Source organism: Solea solea, chromosome 3, assembly GCF_958295425.1.
Source record: "Solea solea chromosome 3, fSolSol10.1, whole genome shotgun sequence".
Classification (NCBI taxonomy): domain Eukaryota; kingdom Metazoa; phylum Chordata; class Actinopteri; order Pleuronectiformes; family Soleidae; genus Solea; species Solea solea.
Genome location: NC_081136.1, coordinates 6,082,742 through 6,099,770, shown reverse-complemented (window position 1 = coordinate 6,099,770; position 17,029 = coordinate 6,082,742). Strand labels below are relative to the sequence as shown.

The following is a 17,029-nucleotide window of genomic DNA, read 5'->3' as shown; positions in this document are numbered from 1 at the left end:
TTTAATCCAGAATCATTTTTTGCTTCCCCTCTTTTTTTCTATTTTTTTCTTTTTTAAAACAAACAAATAGAAAAGCAGCTTGTTTTTAAATGTGTAATTTAAATCAAAAAAAAATTTCTCATTCTGAAACAATGGTGATGAAGCACACTGTTTTTTCCCTCCATGTCGCTATCTTTGTGTAAATATGTGCATCGTTAAAGGGGGGAGGGAGGGAGGGAGGGGGGAGGGAGCGGCAGTGTCCGCAAGTATGTGAGGAGGGAGAGTGTGGGGGCAAAGCTGTTGATTTGTTGAGTTGTAGATTTTAATCCTGACGGGCTGTCGGCCATTTTCACTGTCGAGGTTGATACGGAGCCATGCTTCAGAGTGTAACTCCTAACGCTCAGATTAGGGCTGTCACTTTTTTTTTTTTCTTCCAAAAGTCAAGTTCAATCTTTTATTACGTGACACACTGTTCCTTTGAAGGTAAACAAATGTCGTCATTGTCATTATTTATTATCATTATTGAGCGGCTCGCCTGTGACGCCTCACTCAGGTGGAGCTAACAGCTAAGCTAACGGGTCTGCTCAGTACAAGTAGGTTTTTTTTGCATAAAAAAAACAACAAATCATCGTCTTTTGATCAAAATGGATCTTATGCCAAGCTGTACTCGTGGCGCCCTCTTCTGGACCCTACAGTAATGACTTAAAGTGGTGTATGCACTTCTGGGCTGTATATTTTGAACTCAAATGTTTTTTTGTTTTTTAGAATTTTTGGATTAAAACGTGACAGTCCTAGTCGGGAGCAAAAAACACAAGCCTGCTCTTAGGAGCAGGTTCAGTTCCGCTCTTCAGCCGCAGCTTCAGTGTTGTGGCGATTTCTCTCTGTGTGAAAGTCAATAGTTGCATTTATTGTCCAACTCTCATTTAGAATCAGTTATTTTTGTAGCTTTCTTTGAGATTGGAGGGTTGTTGCCGCTGCTGGAGCAGCAATCTTTCCTCTGACGGAACTTGTACGCAGAGTAGTTGTAGTAGAACAGCCAATTATTGAGGCGCCAATCTCTCTCTGAACTGTCCTGTGATTGGTGAGAACCTCCTGTGACGGGACAGATTTTTATTTTTTTTTTTCCAAGTATGTCGAGGGCCCAGAGGAGGTTGTTCAATCTCTCAGATCGTTTTCTTTTACATTATTTTTTGAAAGGTTTTTCTTTTTTATTGAATAATTGATCAATAACGATGCAGTGAAGCTGCGTGACCGCCTCCTGTTCAACCACAAGGCTTCTGTAGACAAGAATAGTCCGTTTTTAAAACAAGACGTCCTGTGATTCCTGCTCTGTTCATCTCACCCAAACTTGGATTAATCACACAGTCTGCAGGGAGGATCTTATTGTGTTAAATGACATTCAAACGATTGTGGTCAGTGTGGATTTGAGTTACTGTGTGACTTGCCATGTTGAGAGAACGCTTGTGGCTTTAAGGTACTGTGTATGAATCTGCTGAGTAAAGCCATATAGCGTGTGGAAACAAGGTCGATGTCCATTGTGAGTGGTCACTGCTAACCTGGAGCGCTTCTGAAAAGTGTACCGCTCGGTTGGTTTGAATGAAACTGGCGCAATTTTGTTACTGGTCACTTGACGATTGTGTTTTTAAAAAAAGAAGAAAGGAAAAAGTAGCAATATGTAAGTGTACAAAAGACAATGAGGGCCAAAATGCATAAAAAAATTAAAGAGATGGTTAATATTTTCAGTGTGGTTATATGAGGTTCTGACACACAGTTGGCACCCACTTGAACGAGCCTGATGCATAGACACTCGACCTCACTGAAACATGGCTGCAAGCAGGGACTCTCCTTATATGTCATAAGAATGTGTTCACCACTTTATCTCACTATTTGACAGACTTTTCTGACTGGAAAATTAAGTTTGCAAGCCATTCCCTTCTCTTGCACCAAAGCCCATAGAGAAAATCAGCGTTTTTTGCTTGCAGAGACATAGGCGCGGCGCTGGTCTGCTGCTGTTCATTTGGTAAGTTTTTTGCCACTTGGATCCATCTTCACAAAGGACTTCAAACACTGCAGTCACAAAATATCACGTGTGAATTTAGCGATGGAGGTGACCGGTGGAGCAACATCTCCTGTGTGCTGAGATGTAAAATTGAGGGTTTTCTCCATGGAGTTTGGTGCAGGGCAGTGAGCGGCTTAAAAAGTGACACAAACGTATGTTTACAGTGAGATTACATGGTCAAACGGGTTCTTCAGATATTGTAGACTCGAGCTGGTGTAGATTAGCATTTTGTCAAGTGGCTGAAATTTGTGCATGTTGTCAACCTCATACAACCACACCTCAAAAACCATAATTTTTTAAAATAGCATAATAAATCTGAGATTGGAATTGATTCCTTAAACATCTGAGATGGCCTAAATCAATTTCTGTAGATGTTTGATGATGTGGGGCAGAGGTGATTGTATGTGTCAGATTGGGATTGGGTTTCGATCACGGCGACACAAACGGAATCTGGCTGTCAAGATTTTCATTTGCATTGTTTATTTTGGTCCCCCCCCCCCCATTATGTCTGTATTATTATGAAAGGGTAAGTACTAAAAAGTAAGTTCTTAATTGGATAATTATAATTCCTTTGTGTCCCTCGGCCCCCACAGCTGTGTGAGGTTACACTGGTTTTATAAGCAAGTCTGGTCCCAATGTGGGCTTTGTAATATTTCCTCCAATGAAAAAAAAAGAAAGAAAAGAAATGAAACTGAAGTGTTGACTTTGTAGCAAATACTAATCTGTGTAAAGAAAAGTGGCGTAATTGGAAACTTTTTTTTACATCAAAAATGTGTAATTCTTCTCCATTATTGTGGAGATGGCTCTAATAGGCTACTGTACATGTGAAACATTGCTCTCCTTCATAGGGTGGGGGGGTTGGGTAGGGTGGGGAGGGCGGGTGTCATTTGAACTAGGGACAGTGTTGAAAAGGGACGGGGGGGGGTTTGTGATTTTTGTATGGAGAGACAAACATGCTACAATTGAAAGTTTTTTCTCAAGTGTTTTTTATTCCAATGTCTCTGTATCCTTTAATGTATCTTGATAAGAAAAGAAATAAAGTTTTTTTTTTCTTTGTGGTCAGATAACGGCTTCTTGACTATTATGTGTTAACCAGACTGCAAATTTACAATGTTTCACTGCCATTAAAAAAACAACAACCAGGTAGCCTAATGTGGACCCAAAGATACAGTACAGTACAGTACATATAGCAGCAAAACTAACTTCTTAAAAACACCTGTTTTATGGACTGGTCACCTGACTTTTTTACCTGAACCATGAACTCTTGAACGAGAGCTGTGTGGAACGACAGAAATCATACATTTATGATAAACTTTGTAGTTTGAGCTCCATTGGTCTTGTGCATTTTTGCCTTTACCGTGACAGATACAAGGGGGTGATCCAGATGTTTTAGTTCAACTTTGCACCATTTTCAGCCACCATGTTTCTACGACAGCATTGGTGCATTTCATGTTTTGATGACATGTTTTCTGGAGTAAGAAGGCCACCATAGTTCTGTGACAACTGGGAAAGACGGGAATAAGCAGAGGAGTCTCTCGTTAATTACAGTTGGCAGTCACATCCTAAGCTGTTCCTACACACTAGACTTGTAAAAACAATACCTCCGTTTAGTCGGAACTGGGAGTTTATCTCCGAGTCGACTGGGTGTCTAGAAAACCATGGACAAACATAACCCAGGCTAGCCACTGTTCAGTAATACCTGTATGCAACATGTTCACAGATCAAAAAAAAATTGAACAGTATGATGTGAGCCACTGATTTTATGTTTGACACAAATAATGCATAAATGCAATAAACAGTAAATGTAGTGGAAATTATGTGAGTGGCAGTCATTTTAGAATCCTAGTAGGCCTTTAAGTACAAAATTCATATATGTGTACTTTACTTTGTATTTATATTTCTAGCAACTTTTACTTTTACTCTACTACATTTCCTTTAACTATCTTTGTTACATCGTTACAACCAAATAAAATCAGAAGAAGAAAAGTTGGTAATGGTCTGTATTAGCTTTTCTAGTCTTGATGAGCTGCTTTACATTACAGTTTTCACCCATTCACACGCTTCAACATGGGGTTAAGTGTCTTGCTCAAAGGACACAGACCAGCAGAGCCAGGAATTGAACCAACAACCTTCTATTTGAACGAAAACTCGCCCTACCACTGACTGAACTACCACCAATCTCCCAACTACAACTGAAACACACATACATATATATAAGTATCATACTCACTGGAGCAATGAAAAATACAAATATAAAACAGCAGATTACACATTAAAATATTCTTGCTTTTCTTTGTGGAGAACATTGAATAAAACTACAAAAACCACAAATCAAAAATCCCGTCGTCTTATTAGCTCGTTTGTCGCACCTGGGCGTGATTATGGACACGCCCCCCTCCCCGTGTGACGTAGAGCTCGCGCGCACCTGATCCTCTTTAAAAGCTGTGGAGTTTTGAAACTGAAACGCGGATAAAAGTCTCCTTCGCTTGTGACTCCATAGCAGAGCAGCAGTGTTCAGGTCCGTGGCGTTTCTGAAGCACTCTAAACACCGAGTTTAAGACTGAACGTGAGCGACTCCTCTCTGTGCTTTGGACCGGTCTTGAAGCCTGTTTTCACGTCCGGAACCACCGCCAGCCACTTTTCATCATCTACTCCTTATCAGTTTGCAGCCATGTTTGAGGTGAGTCATCTAGAAACGGTTTAGTAATAGTCCGTTTGAGGCATCATTGGGTTCCTGGTGGAAAGGGACTTGAGGTGGCCCAAAATTGAAAATTGTTTTCAGTAATTTTTTTGCCTCGTTTCCCCCCTTCACTTTAAATTTTGATGAACCTAAATATTACAAATGGATAGAGAGTTTCTTTTGGTGCGTGTGAGGTGTCTTTGGTTGTTTAACTACATTTTTAATTGGGAGTTATTGACTGTGGAAGGTCAAACACCTGACTGTCTTTCCAACGTTCTCCCAGAGTTAGTAGCTTCCAGTGTCTCAAACCTGAAACCAAGTTAAACTCGGTTATACCTGACATGCATAATCTAATTATCTATCAGTATTTCATTAACTGTTGGGATTTCATCCCCAAAATGTTTTTTGTCAATAAAGCTGATATTCCATTTATTTTCATTGTGGAATATAAAAAGGGACCTTCACTTCTACAGCCCAAATATGGACCATGGAACCTTTTTATAAATGATACAAATTACTTGTACCTTGAATTTGACTGTATATAGAGGAACACCCATTGAGCTTAGCATGGAGAGAAGTCTGAGAACATCCATCTTTTTAGGGTTTTATTGCACTCCGCTCAAACTGAAACATAAACTCTTCTTCCAGACCAGCAGTGATGACCTGTTCCTGCCTTCCTGCCATGACGAGGAGCTGGTGGACAACCTGCTGTCCAGCGAGGAACTCGATGGAGAGAATGACGGAGCAGGCCTCTCCCTAGCCAAGGCCCTGCTTCCCCTGGTAGAGTGCTCCTCGCCTCCCCTCATCCCCTGGGTCTGCTCCACCCGCTACAAGACCGAGCTCTGCACCAGCTATTCGTCTACCGGCTTCTGCAAGTATGCCGAGCGCTGCCAGTTTGCCCACGGCCTTCAAGAGCTCCACGTTCCCTTCCGCCACCCCAAGTACAAGACCGAGCTGTGTCGCAGCTACCACACTACCGGCTACTGCTACTATGGCAGCCGCTGTCTGTTTGTGCACAACGCCACCGAGCAGAGGCCCACCATCCGCCGCCGCAGGAACGTTCCCTGCCGCACCTTCCGCTCTTTTGGTGTTTGTCCCTTTGGCACTCGCTGCAACTTCCTGCACATTGAAGGTAGCGAAGGTGATGATGACGGCAGCAGCGGAGCAGAGTCTCCTAACGTTGTTGAGAAGACCGCCACACCTGTAACCCCTCAACTCCAACCACACACCAAGGAGTGGAAGCCTCGTGGAGCTCTGTGCCGCACCTTCAGTGCCTTCGGCTTCTGCCTGTACGGCACACGCTGCCGCTTCCAGCATGGCCTCCCCAACAAGATGAAGACCTCAGACCATAGTCTAGGAGGCTCCCTTTACACTCCGCAATCTCTGGGCAGTTCAGGTTTACCTTCTCCTTTATCCATTTTCGGCTCTACCTCTTCAACCTCCTCCTCTCCACCATCAACGCCTCCCCTCACCACACCGCCCGCAGAAGCTACCGCCCACAACGCCTTCACCTTCTCCAGCCAGCACCTGAGTGACCTGCTGCTGCCTCTGGCTCTTCACCTGCAGCAGCTGGAGACCAGCAAGGCCCAGGAGATCTGGGACAACAGGGCCGTCTAACTGGAGAATGTTATAGATGGAACGTCAAGCACTGAACACCACACTTTAAATTTTTCTTACTTGAATTTTTTTTAACCCCTCCGCAATTTTTAAAATTTCAGTCGACTGGAGTGTATGTTTATCAGGTCAAGCAGGTCTTGAACTGTTCTGTTGTATGGAATAGTTCTGGACCTCCTGGTCAACAGGTTCAACTATGAGTAATATTTTTTTAACTATTGTACATACTTTATAAATGAACCTATTAAATCAAATGTCTGACCTCAGCTGTGTGAATAAAACTATTTTAATCTAATTTTGCTTTGTTCCGTTTTTGCCTTTTCCTCAATTACAGTACTTTAATTGGAACGTTAACATTTTATTTAATATCCTTCTGTAGTACTTGGTCATTCCTGTTACCAAATTTCATACTGGAGTTGGACTATCGACAAACTTCAGAGGGAAATTAAAATGGTCTGCATGAAATATAGCTGTGGCTTGATCATATAACCTGTAATATAAATAAACTTAAATGAGGCAGGAAAGCACTTTCAAACATGGGGGGGGGGGGGTCAGCTATGGATTATAAAGGGAACTAATCCTGATTATTTCATTTGTAGTTGGTATTTGAGATGATTAGTATTAATAGCTTTACCATTTGCTATAATTTGTGTACTTGAGGAGAAATCAGTCCAGTTAAATCAGCTGTATCTTTCCAAAACTGGTTAAGTTACTATAAATGTGTAATGGTTTTAGTTTTGTTTTTTTTAATAAAATACACTACATAATTACACTTTACCTGAGTTTTTAGAAGCTTCATAAAAACGCACATTGTAAATGCTTCACTGAACTAGAAAAGGATTTTATTGCTATTTTTGCTATACCAATGTAGTGCTTCACACTCCAGCCCAGCAGGTGGCAGTAATGTACCGACGAACTGGTGTGATAACACAAAGTGGGAGATGTAGCAGGATGATCACACAGCTCTTGACTGGGTTTAATCAATCAAATTTCACTTTTTTTGAATCACGGTTTCAGTGTTCTGCAGATACGCGTTACTGACTTATTTTCGTAATGGATACACATTTTTAAAAATTGCGCTAAATTAGCCTTGCCTGTTTAGCGGGTGTCTCGTTTGCTAGCTTGACACTGTTGTGGTGCACCTGGTGTCGAGAGCAGCGACGCTCATGGAAACTTTCCCTTTGACTTGAGTGAGATTCAACCGCCAGCCGTTCACTTTGACAAGGTAAAAAAACAACGGAAAATAGGAAAATATACAATATATTAAATGGCGTCATCTCTGAGGGTTGTAGACAGCGGTGTTGGCTTTGACTCTCGTTTGTAGGCTGTAGCTAGCGAGTTAGCTCCTACTTTATCTTCAATATAAACAATGACTCTATATACTCACACACTACACCGAACAGTTAAGTTAATTATGATTAATTATGTGTTAAATGTGTATTTCACTCACAGTAAGAGCCCATATGTAATTTAGTTGGCATGCGAGGAGGTGACCCCACATCCCCAGATGTCTATGGGAAAATGTTGTAATTGAAGATTTATCGGTTTTCTATCGCTAAAATATTATGTGCACACTAGAAGTTGATGTGTTCAGTGAACACATTGAGTGTTGGGGTGAATTCGGCATGGAGGTGATTAACTTATACGATTCGGTTTTGATGATATCTTTGCTGAAACTTCAGAACAGCAGTTAAATGGTGTAGGAATGGTTGATACTACTTATTTAAATAAAAAGAGTAACGCGATACCGATATCATAAATTTGAGTGTCTGCCGATCATCACGTATTATTTGAAATCAATAAAATAGCAGTAGGACAAGGCATGACATCATTTGTTTGACGCCTCTACAAAACCTGCCCACAGAGGCTTTACATATTTGTCCATAGCTTGATAAATACTGTTTTCTTGTGGTGGGGAGAAAATGTAATCCCCTCCATAACATACATATAATTAAATATAAATGTTTTTTTACAAGCAAATATCAAAATACCAAACCTGTATTCAACAGATCATCAAATGTCCAGAGAATAAGGTGAGAAACGGAAGAGGCAACTCAGAGTCAAACATGCTTTTTACTGCTTTATGAGTCTCTGTCCAGAAGGATCTAATCACTGGACTTCCAATTTTTCTCCATCTTTTTCTGATGTTCAATACATTCCATTTTAGTCATTATTTAAACAATTCTGATATGGAGTATCATTCTCCGATTGGTATAGGTGTCAAATATACAAGTGTGTTTTTCTGGACCAAGATAATGTGAAATGCCTGGGTTTTTGAGGATTAATGTGAGTGTTAACAAGTGTAATTTTTTATTACCCACCGCCAGTGTGTGAGTGCTCGCTGTGAACATGGCGGACCGTGAAGAGCGCCGCTTTGCCGAGATTTCCAGAGAGTCTGTTAAATTCATGGCAGAGAGTTCAGGCGTGGAGCTGGGTGACGATGTGGCCGCTCTACTCGCCGAGGACGTGTGCTATCGCCTGAGGGAGGCGACACAGGTCAGTGCTGCTTCACTGAGTGTAAAACTAGAACCAGGATTATTGCCAAGGAGACTTTCTGGTGCAGAAAATGAAGATAGGGATTAAACAAATCCTGAAAAGAAGTTGGAAAGAAGCCTTAGCTCCATAATTCTTTACTCCAGCTTTAGTTGCTCTACGTGGTCTATAATGTTGACCTACTACATAGTTGACGGCCTGTTGTCTTTGTGTCACACAGAGCAGTTCACAGTTCATGAGACATGCCAAGAGGAGGAAGCTGACAGTGGAGGACTTCAACAGAGCCCTGCACTGGAGCAACGTGGAGGTCAGAGTCTGAAGCTCTAAAAATCACCGTGATGTTTCCTAAAATCTGATTTGTGTCTGTGCTGTCGGTGTCTTTGCCTTAAAGTTAATTTTATAAATACTGTGTGTTTGTGTTCACCAGGTTGTTTCTGGCTACGGAGCCCAGGACGCTCTGCCTTTCCGTTCAGTGAAAGAAGGAGAACTTTTCTTTGTCGAGGATCGTGACGTCAACCTAGTGGAGTTGGCGCTTGCCACTAACATTCCCAAAGCCTGCGCGGAGACCATGGTACGAGGTAAGAACCCACCCAGCTGGACTAACTACAAACCAATTCAATAATATATGCTGCTGAAAATCCATGGTGTATATGTCTTAAAGGTAATTTCTCCCGTTTTCTTCTTTTTTCATGTCAGTGAATGTGTCGTACCTGGATGGGAAGGGCAACCTGGAGCCTCAGGGAACTGGTGAGTCTCTATTCTTTGAAAAAACGGGATAACATTGATTTTAATGCTCTGTCAGCTTAAAGAATTTGATAATGTTATGTTAAAGTTAATAGATGGTGCCCCTACTAATGCGTTATTCATTCCATAAATCAATTCCTCTGACTGTTTTGACCTTACTGTCTCTCAGTTCCCACTGCGGTGCAGTCTCTGTCAGACGACCTCTTAAAGTACTACCAGCAGATCACACGCGCCATCCTGGGTGAGGATCCTCACCTCATGAAGGTAAACTGCTGCTGAACACACACTGACTTACAACTTAACAATGTGTTCTTTTCTTTAACATGTTTCTCTTGCATGTTTTGTTTCAGGTGGCTCTGCTGGACCTTCAGTCCAACTCCAAGATCGCCGCCTTACTGCCGTACTTTGTTTATGTCATCAGTGGGGTACGTACTCCACATGCACTGGTTCCTCTTTACCATCATAAGCATCTACTGATGATGCCTGGTACTTGACCCTGTGCCGTTATTATCAGTCGTGTTGATTAATCTGTGTTCTTCACACCTGCTCCTAGTAGTTGCAGTCGTAGCAATAGTAGTGATAGTAGCAGCAGCAACAGCAGCAGCAGTAGTAGTAGTAGTAGCAGCAGCAACAGCCACAGTAGTTTTAGCAGCAGCAGCAGCAGCAGCAGCAGTAGTAGTAGCAGCAGTATTAGTTCTAGTAGAAGTAGTAGTAGTCACAGAAGTAATACAAGTAGCAACAGTATTAGTACTAGTAGAAGTAGTAGTAGTCACAGAAGTAATACAAGTAGCAACAGTAGTAGTGGAAGGAGTAGCAGCAGTAACAGTAGTAGAAGTATCAGCAGTAGTAGTGGTAGTAGAAGGAGTAACAGTAGTAGTTGTAGCAGCAGTAGTAGTGGAGTAGCAGCAGTAACAGTAGTAGAAGTAGCAGCAGCTGTAACAGTAGTAGTGGAAGGAGTAGCATCAGTAACAGTAGTAGTAAAAGTAGCAGCAGCAGCAGCAGCAGTAGTAGTAGAAGCAGCAGAAGCAGCAGTAATAGTAGAAGTAGCAGCAGTAGTAGTGGAAGGAGTAGCAGCAATAACAGTAGTAGAAGTAGCAGTAGCTGTAACAGTAGTAGTAGGAGAAGTAGCAGCAGCAGCAGTAGTAGTAGAAGCAGCAGAAGCAGCAGTAGCAGCAGTAGTAGTAGAAGTAGCAGCAGCAGTAGTAGTGGAAGGAGTAGCAGCAGTAACAGTAGTAGTAGAAGTAGCAGCAGTAATAGTAGTGGAAGGATTAGCAGCAGTAACAGTAGTAGAAGTAGCAGCAGCAGTAACTGTAGTAGAAGTAGCAGCAGTAGGAGAAGCAGCAGCTGTAACAGTAGTAGTAAAAGGAAACTTCCTTGAACCTCTTAATCTAAATCACTACTATCATCTATGTTTTTCTCTGTTTCTCCCGTGTGTGTTTCTGTCCAGGTGAAGTCAGTGAGTCATGACTTGGAGCAGCTGAACCGGCTCCTCCACATGGTGAAGAGCCTGGTGCAGAACCCCTACCTGTACCTGGGCTCGTACGTCCGCAGCCTGGTGTCCAGCGTCATGTACTGCATCCTGGAGCCGCTCGCCGCGTCCATCAACCCGCTCAACGACCACTGGACCCTCAGAGACTACGCCGCGCTGCTCCTCAGCCACATCTTCTGGTGAGAACGTCACAGACGGTTGCATTTTCTACTACCGTGTTTGCTCCTGGTGACTAACGTGTATTTTCCCCCTGCAGGACTCACGGTGACCTGGTGAGCGGACTCTACCATCAGATCCTGCTGTCGCTGCAGAAGGTTCTGTCCGATCCAGTGAGACCACTCTGCTCCCACTATGGAGCCGTGGTGGGGCTTCATGCTTTGGGATGGAAAGTACGTAAACAGCTTCAGTCAAACTCACCCTGACTCTGGTGTTTTTGCAGCAGTGGATTTCTTTGGTCACTCTTTGGGTTAATGGTCTATTTTCGAGCACGTTATTACAGCTTGAACGTAAGCTTTACGCCCAGCGTTCTAGGTAATATTGAATTTAGAATAAAAAGTTGGGCGACATGAGAGGAAACTATCAAACAGCACTTTTTTTCTGTCCCATTTCTTTTGTATATATCAGGCCAAAAAAAAATTTATCTGATTTCCTCAATACAATACAAGTAATCTGTGTGTTTTTTATCGGCAGGCTGTAGAGAGAGTTCTCTTCCCACACCTTCCTGCCTACTGGGCGAACCTCCAGGCCGTGCTGGACGATTATTCTGTCTCCAACGCTCAGGTCAAAGCTGACGGACACAAGGTCTACGGAGCCATTCTGGTCAGTGCTCTTTCACACCATTGAAAAACGATTGTATTTTATACGTCAGTTTTTGATTTTCACTCAAAGTGGCACTAAAGAAACTCTCTGGGGAACTATAAGTCTTCAAAGCAGGTTTTAAAACTGTAGTAGGCAACATATTCATGCCGTTGTTGATCAATAATTCAACAATAACCTTTTATTGTAAAGTAAATCAAGTGATCTGAACTGGACCTCTCCAGACTCTGTCAGGAGACTTTGACCAATCACAGTGCTGCTCTACTACTTTTTAAGTTTAAGTTTTACAAACTTTTAGGGGCCTAAAATGGGACTGTGGGGCTCAGACGGTCAATTCTATGATGGTCGTCTTGAGACATAAGTGGAGAAAAGGAAAAATAATCCGTTCATCCAGTAAAAACATCAAGAAGCGTGCTGGATCTAAAATCTTCTCAATAATTAAAGGAAGGAAATGATCGGCAAGTCCGAAAGCTCCCATTCACTGACAGGCTCTTACTCATACTCATATTCTCAGAAGAATGGGTCACAGCAATGGTTAACTGTCCATAAATTGCTCTGACTTTGTGTTAAGATGTTAATATCACCTAAGGTGCAGTGCACAATAGGGCCAATGGGCGGCAGCAGAGGCCAGTTAACGTGATGCAGCTCATACAGTCTCTCAAATGTGACCCTTGCCGTTGTTGTTTAAATTAAATGAAGGATAATTCAGAATAACTCTGTATCACAAGGGTCATGTCTATCCCCAGCCTCAAACTGCAATTTTAGGATAATAGTTTGATCTGTAAAATGCTGGAAATGTAGATGATTTTTTTTAATCTTGAAGACAACATCTTCAAGTTAAAAATATTGAGTTTACTGTCACAGAGGAGTAAATAAATAAAAAATAAATACACATTGAAGAAACTGAAATCACTAAAACTCCGATCGTCATTTGTTTCTCCTGTCTGTCCTGTAGGTGGCAGTGGAGCGCCTGCTGAAGATGAAGGCGTTGTCCCTGTCCCAGCCTGCAGAGGGCACCTCCAGCGCTCACCCAGGCTCTGGGGTGGGTGCTATGGGTTACAGAGTGAGCTCTCCTGGACTCAGCCCCCCTCCAGAGCCTCTGTCGGAGGCCACGCTCGGAATCGCCAGCCACCTGCAGGCGGGCGGGGCGGGCTGTCCCTGGGAGGAGTGGACGCCCGTCCCCCTCCCCGCCATGTACAAGGAGCTCTACTCGTTCTTTGGAGACAGCCTGGCCGTCCGGTTCAGCACAGGACCGGGGCTCGGCGGCTACTCCCCCTGCACGCCGTCCCAGCTCAGTCACGCCAGGAAGGAGCCCCCCGGCTCCTCTTCCAACTCTGACACCACCCGCAAGATGCCACAGCTGACGGCCAACCTCAACATCAGCCCCAGGCATGATGGGAGTCCACGCACTGATCCGGCGCCGCCCAGTCTGGCGGCTACTGGATCAGCGAGGTAAAACGAACCTCACACAGGGAGGAGGTTTCAGCTGAAATAATGCGCTTTTTCAACTTCTTAAACTGAATCATTTTGGTTTGTGGTCAAAACTAAAATGTTTGAGAACATCATCCCTGACTTCTCGACTTCTCTCTCCTCAGGTCGCTGACTCGCTCCTCCACCTCCTCCTCGGTCCAGCGCTCCAGATCCTCCTCGTCCCGTGCCGGCCAGCGCTCGGCAGGAATGACCCGCGACGTCTTCCCCAAACCTCGCTTCACCGCTCCTCAGACCGGACCGACGGTGTTCACCTTCCTCATCGGCGGTCGCCAAATGGGCCGCCGTTGCCAAGGCCGACGGCCATTCCAGACCACCTTTGCCCCGACTCCGCCCTTACCGGCCATCCCACCCCGTGCCTACGCCCACAAACTGCCCGTGATCGGCAGGGTGGGCAAACCTGTACGCCGCTGGGCGTGTTCTCATTACTCTCTACATCTGCCGCTTTAGAGACCGACATCATTTTACTGTATGTGGTCTTTTGTTATGATGGTTGAACTTTGTACAGATTCTGTTTTATAACAGTTCCTCCTTTTTGTCTATAAATTACATAAATTCTGCTGCAGATTGTCCTGTCGTCCATTCGACTCCCAGCGTTTTAGAGCACTGAAAATGCGAGAAAATGCCTAAAAAAAGAACATTTTCTTATTTCTTTCTTCTACAATAAATGAACCAGCAAAACTGAGTGTATTTGGTTGGTTGGAAAAAAAAACACTCTGTTTTCTGACAGTTTATGGCCCAAACAACCAAACAATTAGTGGATAAAACCGTCATTAGTTGAAGCTGTAGTATAAAAAAACCCCAAGCAAATCCAGACACTAAAAGGCTAAATCTGATTGGTCATTAGGAAAAAAGGCCAATGCTAAGTGTGTTAGCTCATCGGTGATGACAGGCGTTTGTGGTGCGTCCCAGTTGTTGTCGAAAGTCATTTCTGAGTTCCTAGGCGGAAATGTCAACTGGAATTGCCTCTTCCAAATCAGAATTTCCAACTTGGAATGTCTAACTCTCCTACTTTTTGTGTAATGTTGCATTTATGTCTCTCAATTGTTTCACAGTAAGTCCGTGGTACACGTTGTACTGTTGAGTTTCCATTTGTGTATGTGTTAATTATGCTGTGTTCCAGTTGAATCCAAAACTCTGACTAGGGAATACTTGGAAATTCCCACCGCAGAATGTTTATACACAATCTCATCATGTTGGCACGTATGTGAAGTTACAAAAGAATGTTAAGCTATAAATGAAGAGCTAGAGCAGCAGAGAACCACACGTTCTATTAGGTTACCTCTGTACCATTATCGTCAGCGCTGGTGACTGAGATGCAAATGCTTTCACGTACTGTAGTCACCCCAGTGACCCTACAGTGTTGCAATTTGTCATCTATAGGACATTTCTAATTGATGTGAAAATAGAAAACACACTCACACTCACAATCACATTTTTTCCTGCCGTGTGTAACTTTCATTTTCCATGAGTTACTTCCTGTTACTAATCATCCCAAACCCCAGGCCCACATCAGCTTCCTCCGCTCTAACCACACAAGGTTTCTATTGATGGATCACTCACTGTTTGGAAATGTCCACTTTCTATTTATAGCGCAGAGACCCTGAACGGGCGTGAAACGGAGCCAGAAAACAACGCCAGCGTGAGTCAGAAACCCAACATACATTCTCAATTCAGAACATATGTTTTTCTTCATGACATCACGGTGAAATAAATGAGCTACGTTAAAGCGAGAGTTCAGGGGTTTTTTCTATGTGTAGTTGTATGAGAAACAGACAGAAATTGATTTTTAGGCCCTTAACGATCGGCTCACCAAATAAAATCTAGACCTTTTTTCATGTCTAAGATATTTGAGGTGATATGTTTGAGGCTTCATCTCACCGTTAGATTATCTTTTTTTTCCATTACACCAAAGTCCATTGATAAAATCAACAATTTTAAACACACTAGTTACAATATAGCACATTTGAAGGTGCGGATGGAGACGGCAGTGGATTAACAACTCCTGTGTGCTGTGATGTTAAATCATTGATTTTCTCCATGGGGTTTGGTGCAGGGAGCGAGCGGTTTACAAAGTGGCATAACCTTCAGTTTCCAGTCAAACAAAAAAAGTGAGACAAAGCTAAATCAGTAAATACACACTGTGTCTCAGCCAAGTCCTCATAACACAGTAAGATCTATATAAATACACCAGGGTGAGGACATAATTTGGCCTTGGATGGTGGTTTCGTCCATCTCTTGCATAAGATTTTTCAAATGTTTTATAAAACACTTATAAAACAATGGTTTTTTTTACATATACTCATGCGGTATCATGGCTGGCAGAAATGTTAAATCGCTTTTTTCCTCCAGGAACCAGGCTGGGCAGGCACTTGTTGGACGAAACCAGGTGCCAATCACACTGGAGTCCACCTGTCCATTTTCCCTCTAAATGGGAACATAATTATTAAAATGGACATCATGTTCTACTGAAGAACTGCCTGTGCTGATGTAATAATGTGAAGTAGACTCATTCCCCGTCGCCCCCTGGTGGCTAATTGCTACTTCCATCCTTCTTCCATGGCTTCAGCGGAACAATATGTCCATTTAAGTAAAAGCTCTAGGGTTTTCATTTAGGACTTGATGGAAACCCACCCACAGAGGGTTGCTCCTCAGTTAAGTGCTACATGGGGAAAAATGACTAAGACCTTTTTTAAAAAAAACAAAACAAATGGTTCTTTCTGAACTTCAGCCTACACAGATTTTCCACGACACTCTGCACATCTGAACAAAGGTTGGTGGGTTTTGGGCAGTGCTGTGTTAACACATACCCTACAACCAGGAGCATGGATAAACAGGATCTGTGCACCTCTTATTTGAAATAAACCCCCGTCTTTCTCTCACTCTCTCTCTCTCTCCACCTCTATTACTATTTTAAGGCTTGCACGTTACCAGAAGAGATCCCCAGCTGTGCTCAGGGTCAAGCCTTGACTTGTCCTCACAACCCTCCGGAGGACAGAGCCTTCATTTTTCAGGGGCTGATGGGAAACGGCTGCAGCAGAGGAAAGGTGATTGAGGTTAAAGGGGCATGTTTGTCATAGTACAGTGAAGAAGTGAATCACTGTGGGGAGGTGTTTGTGTGTGTGGGTGTGTGCAAGGCTTTGGCTGTGGATGTTTGGTAAAACAAAAGCCTCACATGTAAGGCTGATAAACTTTTACTATTTGAGTTTAAAACTATAGTACGTAATTTCTGCGTGAACAAATGCCTTTTATATTCAAACTACTGTCAAATGAGTTCACATGACTCTTTCTTCTATGTAGTTTTTACCATTTTACTATTTTGTTATGTCACTATTTTACGTATACGTATAGCTGTGTTTACATCTTGTGTTGCCCCGGCAACATTCCCACGCTGCATACAGGAAATGCTTTGAGCAACACTGTAAAGTGACTGAAAACCCAAAAGAAGCGTCCACGAAAAGTTTCAGAAGTGAGATCTGCTGCTCAGCAGTTTGATTAATGGTGTGTTTTGTCTCCGCCCGCCCCTGCGCTGCTGCTGTATACACACAAACACTCCCTCAGGGAGTTACGTGCTACAGCTTTGTGTTTGTCCTGATGTGACACCTACACCAGACTTCACTTTGTTTTCCTGAATCTGTTTTGTCTTCTTGTCCAGACACAGACTGGC

General features: G+C 43.0%; 2 protein-coding genes across 2 annotated transcripts; both read left to right on the top strand.

The window, feature by feature from the left end:
* The first annotated feature begins 4,494 nt into the window (after positions 1–4,494).
* cth1 (cysteine three histidine 1) lies at positions 4,495–6,627 on the top strand. Its single transcript, XM_058625575.1, has 2 exons — positions 4,495–4,718; positions 5,367–6,627. The coding sequence occupies exons 1-2, from the start codon at positions 4,710–4,712 to the stop codon at positions 6,333–6,335; spliced, it is 978 nt and encodes a 325-aa protein (XP_058481558.1). The 5' UTR covers positions 4,495–4,709; the 3' UTR covers positions 6,336–6,627.
* A 639-nt stretch (positions 6,628–7,266) lies between these two features.
* Positions 7,267–13,927, top strand: taf6l (TAF6-like RNA polymerase II, p300/CBP-associated factor (PCAF)-associated factor). Its single transcript, XM_058623532.1, has 12 exons — positions 7,267–7,557; positions 8,660–8,828; positions 9,046–9,132; positions 9,253–9,403; positions 9,522–9,572; positions 9,739–9,833; positions 9,920–9,994; positions 11,017–11,237; positions 11,315–11,447; positions 11,749–11,877; positions 12,830–13,326; positions 13,470–13,927. The coding sequence occupies exons 2-12, from the start codon at positions 8,682–8,684 to the stop codon at positions 13,810–13,812; spliced, it is 1,929 nt and encodes a 642-aa protein (XP_058479515.1). The 5' UTR covers positions 7,267–7,557; positions 8,660–8,681; the 3' UTR covers positions 13,813–13,927.
* Positions 13,928–17,029: the final 3,102 nt, after the last annotated feature.